The sequence below is a fragment of the Nyctibius grandis genome, chromosome 5 (genome assembly GCF_013368605.1).
Source record: "Nyctibius grandis isolate bNycGra1 chromosome 5, bNycGra1.pri, whole genome shotgun sequence".
Classification (NCBI taxonomy): Eukaryota; Metazoa; Chordata; class Aves; order Nyctibiiformes; family Nyctibiidae; genus Nyctibius; species Nyctibius grandis.
In genome coordinates, this window is record NC_090662.1 from 90759495 (window position 1) to 90766362 (window position 6868).

At 54.5% G+C, this 6868-nt stretch overlaps 1 protein-coding gene across 1 annotated transcript; it reads left to right on the top strand.

The window, feature by feature from the left end:
* The first annotated feature begins 518 nt into the window (after window positions 1-518).
* NOP2 (NOP2 nucleolar protein) lies at window positions 519-6578 on the top strand. Its single transcript, XM_068400749.1, has 16 exons — window positions 519-685; window positions 775-820; window positions 900-976; window positions 1977-2242; window positions 2535-2578; window positions 2744-2916; window positions 3702-3901; window positions 4004-4093; window positions 4173-4260; window positions 4354-4494; window positions 4685-4824; window positions 5101-5190; window positions 5480-5602; window positions 5687-5784; window positions 5882-6012; window positions 6123-6578. The coding sequence occupies exons 1-16, from the start codon at window positions 580-582 to the stop codon at window positions 6374-6376; spliced, it is 2067 nt and encodes a 688-aa protein (XP_068256850.1). The 5' UTR covers window positions 519-579; the 3' UTR covers window positions 6377-6578.
* The last annotated feature ends 290 nt before the right edge of the window (window positions 6579-6868 follow it).

A 6868-nucleotide genomic window follows, 5' to 3' on the forward strand; every position in this document is an offset into this window, starting at 1 on the left:
TATTCCTGAACACAAGCCCATTCTCTCCCTTTTCTGTATAAAAGCAGGCTCTGGGCTATCCCGCACTTCCCCATTCCTGCTTCCTCCTTCCACATGCACTAACCCCCTCCTCAGCTGCCCGGTTTGCTGTGGTTACCCCCTGAGCCTGTCACCGAGGCTGCAGCCTCTGCCCGCGGAGCCCCTGGGCGAGGGCCGTGCGGTGCCTGTCTCCTGCGGGCTCGCAGCTGCCCGCGGATGGAAGCGAGGGCCCGCTCTGCGCCCCCTCCCGCCTCCGCGGCCTGGGGCCGCGGCCTGCCCGCTTGGGGCAGGGACGCCCCGACCTCCCCCGTGTTGTGCTGGCCCCCGGCGGCCGGAAAGGCCGCACCGCGCCGAGGCCCCGCGCGTCCCCGGAGCACGCCGGGCCGGGCCGGGCGTCTGACGTAGCCGGCCGAGCCACTCAGCGAGCGGGAGCGGCGGCACTAGCCAATGAGGTAGGGGCGGGGGCGGAGCCGAGGCCGCGCGCATGCGCCGGCGCGGGGCGGTGGGGCGGCGCGCACGTGCGGCGGCGGGCCCGGTGCCGGCGGAGGCTGCGGCGGCGCCATGGGGCGGAAGCTGGACCCCACCAGGAAGGAGAAGCGCGGCCCCGGGCGCAAGGCCCGCAAGCAGCGGGGGGCCGAGGTGGAGCTGGCCCGCTTCCTGCCGCCAGGTAAGTCCGGCCTGGCCCGGCCCGCTGCCGCCTCGCGGCGCCCGGTGCCGCCGGTGCGGGCTGCCTGACCGCTGCGTGTCTTCCCTCAGAGCCGGAGAGCGGCAGGAAGAAGCTCTCTAGTCACGGGCGGAAGAGGTGAGGGGGCGGCCCGGCGGGGCGGGGGGCGCGGGGGTGGCCGGGCCGGGGCTGACCGCCGCTTCCCCTCCCGGTCCAGGGCTGCGAAGAGGCGCCTGGGAGCGGGGAGCGCCGCGGCGGGCAGGAGGCCGCTCGGAGCAGGGCGGGAGCCGGCAGGTGAGTGCCGGGCGGGGGGGTGGGGGCCGGCAGCCACCCTGTCCTGCTGCACCCCGGGGCGCCCCCCGTACCTGTGCGGCCCCAGCCTCTTTTTTACGGCACGGGACGAGGGGAATGAAATTATTTTAAACGGATTTTTTCCTGGTTTCTGGTCCTTGCCGTGTAGGCGGCGGCGCTGTCTGAAGAACAAACCAGTGGAAGGTCTGTCCTCCACGCGTTAAAGCCACTTCTGCCTTGTCCTCCGCTCACAGCGAGGTTATGGCAGGCAGGTCGGGTGGCCGAGGCTTTTAAGCTCTGTGCGTTATGTCCTGCGTAGCCCAGGAAGCTGTTGCAGTAGGAAGAAGGAAGGATGGATGAAGACTTAGGAAGGAGGGTACAGTAATATGCCAGAGCAAATACCGTAAGAATTTTGTAGCTCTGTTTTTCTTTGGTAATTCTAGCTAGATCTCTTTAAAAGTTTCATTGCAGGGAAGGTGAGAACATGGAATCATAGAATGGTTTGGGTTGGAAGGGACCTTAAAGATCATGTAGTTCCAACCCCCCTGCCACTCCGGGGAGACCTTCTAGCAGCCTTCCAGTACCTGAAGGGGGCCTACAGGAAAGTGGGAGAGGGGCTGTTTACAAGGGCATGTAGCGATACGATGAGGGGTAACGGTTTTAAACTGGAAGAGGGTGGATTTAGATTAAATATTAGGAAGAAATTCTTTACTGTGAGGGTGGTGAGACACTGGAACAGGTTGTCCAGAGAAGTTGTGGATGCTCCCTCCCTGGCAGTATTTAAGGCCAGATTGGATGAGGCTTTGAGCAACCTGGTCTAGTGGAAAGGTGTCCCTGCCCCTTGTTTATGATTGAGAAAACTGATGTGGAGAGCAAGCAGCCCCTTCTCTTGGACAGGCAGCTCAGGACTAGGATGAAGGCCTCTTTTGTACAGCAACTGAAAAAACAGGGTAGCTGCTTTTGAGAATAACGCCTAACTTTTAACCGCTTCTTCTGCCTGTAGTTAAAGAGCAGGTGTCCCCACGGAAGGAGAAACATGCTGTAAAGGTAGCAGGACAAATCCCTCGTGGCCAGTCTGGCTCCAGTGATGGCAATGCAAAATGGCTGGCTCCAGCCAAAGCCAAGAAAATCCCATCTAAAGGAAACAGTGTGGAGTTATCCAGCGATGGTGAGGTGGAAGAGGGCAGCTGGGAGATGGAGGAGGAGGAGGATGGGAGCAGCGAGGAGATGGTGGATGATTATGGTGCCTCATCGTCAGAGGAAGAAGAGGTAGGAGCTTTTTGCCCTTAATTACATAAGAAATACTTGACTTTGCTGGCTGAAAGGACCCATCAGGCCTGGGGTAAAAGGGCAGCTTTACTAGGGGGTGGATGGTGAGGTGGCAGAGAGCTTTCCCCTTCTTCCCTTCATGAGAACAATTTCAAGTTTAGCAGTTGATCCCAGCATAACGTTCAGTGCTTTTGTTTGTTGTCCTTTTTAAACAGGAGACAAATTTCACAGGTGGTGGGGAGTAAGGGGGCACCCGGGGATATTGTTTGATTAATCTTTTCTCTCTGTTCAGTTGCTGCCTATTGAAAAAGCTGCCCTGAAACAGAAACCTGACAGGTGAGGATTTGAGAACATTGCCAGCCTGCGGAGTCTTTCCTGGTTAGATGAGGAGCCTATGTTGCTCATTTGTCTGTCCTCTCTGCCATCGAAGAAATAGTAGCTGTGAAGTACCTGTGTGATGCTGTTCTTGTATAAAACATCCGTCCTGTTCTTTGTCCTTAGGGGAGGCCTCAGTGAAGATGACAGTGAAGAGGAAGAGGAGGAGGAGGCGGCAGCAGAGGAGGCAAACAAACAGAAAAAAGGTCAGAAAGAAGAGGAGGGCCCGGATCTGCAGCTCAACCTGGATATAGATGAACAATTTAAACTGCCGACTAGCGAACAGATTGAGAGAGAGGATATCCTTTTTATCTGTGACACCCGTAAGCTGTATGCGTGCAGCAGCACTGGGCCTGGATACAACTGCAGAGCTGCGTTTGGACTTTATCATGAGTGTTGCTTAGCAGGAGTGTTTTGTGCATGACAAGGTATTTTTAGATGAGCTGCCCTAATAGATAGTAACGCTGCGCTTCTGCACAGCACAGTCAGGAAATCTGTTACACCCTGTATGGAGCTCGGAGCCTGCCCCGATTCCCTTTCTGGTTCTAAGTGCATGTGGATATCTTATCAAGGAGTTTGTTCCTCTGTACCCTGATTTTCCTGGCAGGTGTTTGTCTAACCCGTTCCTAGGGGCTCTGATGACAGTGATTCCAGCATCTGAAGTGCTTGCTCTTGGGCTTTGGTGATTTTAATTTCCTGCCCCCCAGCACAATTTAATCCTGCCTCTTCTCGTTTTTCTCTGTACCCCTTAGTTGCCCTTTGGGGAACTCTTAGTCTCTTTTCTGATACAGGCAATATTTTCAGTATTGAAAGACTTTTTTTTTGTTGTCTTCTTTTTGCCAGTTCGTTCTGTTTATCTAAAGTAACTAACCGAACTCTTTTAGATACCTCGTAGTTCCTGCCTCGTGAACTTTATCATCTACTTCCATCCTTTGAATCCCCGCTCTGATGAAAGCGTACTCCAACGAGGCCTTTCTGGTGCGGGTGCTGGTGTGGTGCAGGAGTCCTGCATGACTGATTGTGCTTGTAAAGAGCTTGTGTATCAGTTTCTTGGCTGTTTATGATTCCTTAATGGTCTTTCTACCTGCGGAGCCGCCTGACCTGCATATCATTCACCAGCGCATCAAGGGCAACATGGAGGTGCTGCAGGACTTTGTGGTGAAGCGGGAGGAGGGACGCACGCGACAGGAGTACCTCGCATTGCTGCGCCGGGACATGGCTGCCTACTATTCCTACAGTGACTTCTTGCTCATGAAGCTCATGGACATCTTCCCGCTCCCTGAGGTAGGATCCTGCCCTGCCCATGTCTTTGCTGACTGATGAGGATTTGGCTGCCTCCCTGGGTCTTCATTTTTATTTCTATTCTTTGTCCCTTCTTTCATCCAGCTGATAAACTTCCTGGAAGCCAATGAGGTTCCCCGCCCTGTGACCATTCGTACCAACACACTCAAGACGCGGCGACGGGATCTGGCACAGGTGAGCAGGAACCTGATCTTGTCTCCTGCACTGCCTGTTGCACGGGGTGGTGTCTCAGTCCCATCTCCTTGTCTTGCAGGCTCTAATCAACCGTGGCGTGAATCTCGACCCCTTGGGGAAATGGTCAAAAACAGGACTTGTTATTTATGACTCCTCTGTGCCCATCGGTGAGATTACTCTTCCAGTCGTAGGGCTGAGCTGACCCGCTCTTGGCTCCATTTCTTTCACATGTCATCTTTTGTTCTGCTGTCCCTGCCCAGGTGCCACCCCTGAGTATCTGGCTGGGCACTACATGCTGCAAGGAGCCTCTAGTCTCCTCCCTGTCATGGCTCTGGCTCCACAGGAGAACGAACGCATCCTGGATATGTGCTGTGCCCCAGGAGGCAAGACCAGCTACATAGGTACCACCCTGGAGCCCTGGGTGGGAGGCTTGGGAGGGATGCTCTGTGAAGTGATAAGGTTCCACTGGTCTATACAGAAAGGGGGACCAGAGTGGGACTGAACTTGGGGAAAGGAGGGGAGTAGCTGTCCCTATGGGCAAAAGTGCGAGAGGTTTTCAGCCCCTTGCTGATGTGTTTTGCCCTCTGGCAGCTCAGCTTATGAAGAACACGGGTATGATCTTGGCCAATGACAGCAATGCCGAGCGGCTACGTAGCGTGGTAGGGAACTTGCATCGGCTGGGAGTCACCAATACTGTAGTGAGTAACTGCGATGGACGCCAGTTCCCCAAGGTATGTTCCTGCCTGCTTTGAGGTGTCCTTACTGTGCTTACCTAGAGCTGCTGTGCTGTCCCTTTAGTAAAGCTGTGTTCTCTGAAGCCACTTGTCACAGGAGGATGAGCAGAGCTGCTGGGTGTGTGTTTGTTATTGGGTGTGGGGACAGGAATGTCATCAGGGAGGAGTGAGAGATCTTTCCTGCCTTCCCAGTCTTCTGGTTCCCCTTCTAGTCTTGGTCTTGCTCTGAGTCCCCACTTGTAAGCGTAACTCCGAATGTACATCTGCCTGTAGGTGCTCGGAGGGTTCGACCGTGTCTTGCTTGATGCTCCTTGTAGCGGCACAGGCGTCATTTCCAAGGATCCTGCTGTCAAAACCAACAAGGTGAGTGACCAGTGGAGACACAAGATTAGGTCTCAGGTATGAGTTGTGAGAGGAGGGACTTTGGGGCAGCTTCGTTCTTGAGAGATGTCTGCAGTAGGGAGACTGATTTTTCCTTCTCTTTCCTATTCTGCTGCTTGTACCACAGCTAGGTTTTTTGAGATTAGCTCTACAGAAGGCTCCAGAATCGTGCATATCTCGTGCTTTGCTCTGCTGTCATCCCTCCATCCGCAATAGAAGCCTGGGGTGCTTCTCTGTGCCTCTAGCATCCTAACCTGTTTTTCTCTTTCAGGATGAGAAAGACATCCTGCGCTGTGCTCACCTGCAGAAGGAGCTGATTCTCAGCGCTATAGATTCAGTCAATGCTGCCTCAGAGACAGGGGGCTACATTGTCTACTGCACTTGCTCCATCATGGTAAGTCCCTTTCGTGCTCTGCTGTGGCCATCTCCTACTCAGGGGACTGGTGAGCTTTGGATCCTAATGCTTAGTCTCTGGCAGGTGGAGGAGAATGAGTGGGTGGTGGATTATGCCCTGAAGAAACGCAATGTTCGTTTGGTGGACACAGGACTGGACTTTGGCAAGGAAGGTTTCACCAGGTGTGTGCCAGGTCACGAGCTGCACAGGTGACTGTTCCTTCGTGGCCAGGCTTGAGCAGAGGCATTCTATCACTTCTCACCCCACTTCCTCCTCCAGGTTCAAGGACCGTCGCTTCCACCCCTCCCTCAAGTCTACGCGGCGTTTCTATCCTCACACGCACAATATGGATGGGTTCTTCATTGCCAAGTTCAAGAAATTCTCTAATGCCATCCCCCAGGCACAGAAAGGTAACACAGTACTGGAGCTCAGCTGAGCTGCCACGGCCTGCTCTCACAGGCTGCTTCCCCTGCAGAAGCCATGTGGGTTCTTCCTACATCACCTTCCTCTCTTGTTTTAGATGAAGAACCTGCCGTGGAAGCAGCAAGTCCGTCTGCTGTCCCCGATACTGTCATGGAGCCTCAGCCAAAAAAGAAGAAACTTGAGGGATCAAAAGTTGACAAAGAGCAGAAGCCGCCGCAGCCTGCTTTGAAGAAGAGACATTCATTGAAGGCACAGAGAAGACCCTTAAAGGCTGGCCGGCCTTCTACCAAAATGATGCGTCCTCAAGTCCCTACCAGGAAGAAACATAGAGTGAAAACAAATGGACAGTGAGAGGAACTGCTTTTCCAGGTGTTGGTCCCCTCCTTGGAGAGCAAAGGCCGGGGGCTGCTGCAGCTATGCGTGTACCACCTTGTCTTTGCTGCCTTGTGCAGCACTGAGCGCCTGGGACAGCTGTAGCGCCGTTTGCTCCTTTCCCTCCTCTGCATCAAGGACTGATGCACTGACCCATTAAAAGTTTTATACTCTTGCTCAAGGCTTGTCCTTTTCCCTTGAACACGGATTACAGAATTCTGCCATGTCCCCTACTCCTTTGCAAGAGAAACCCCTTCCACTCCCATCTGATGCTCTGGCATTTCTGGTGTCTGTTCTTATGCTTTGCAGCGTGGATGTTTGTGAAGAAGCAGCGGGAGCTGAAGTCCTGGCTGCGTGGGTGAAGGTTGTATCGCATGGTGCCTGTCAGCAGAGTGCTTTGGCAGGGCAGGGCTCCTGTGCTGGTCCCTAGTTCCCTGTCGTCACTGTGTGCTGGTCCAGTTCACTGTTGTG

Coding starts and splice junctions, on each gene's coding strand:
- NOP2 (XM_068400749.1), top strand. CDS start 580: ATGGGGCGGAAGCTGGACCCCACCAGGAAGGAGAAGCGCGGCCCCGGG. Junction 977..1,976: donor AGCAGGGCGGGAGCCGGCAG/GTGAGTGCCGGG, acceptor TTCTGCCTGTAG/TTAAAGAGCAGGTGTCCCCA. Junction 5,191..5,479: donor CTGCTGTCAAAACCAACAAG/GTGAGTGACCAG, acceptor TTTCTCTTTCAG/GATGAGAAAGACATCCTGCG.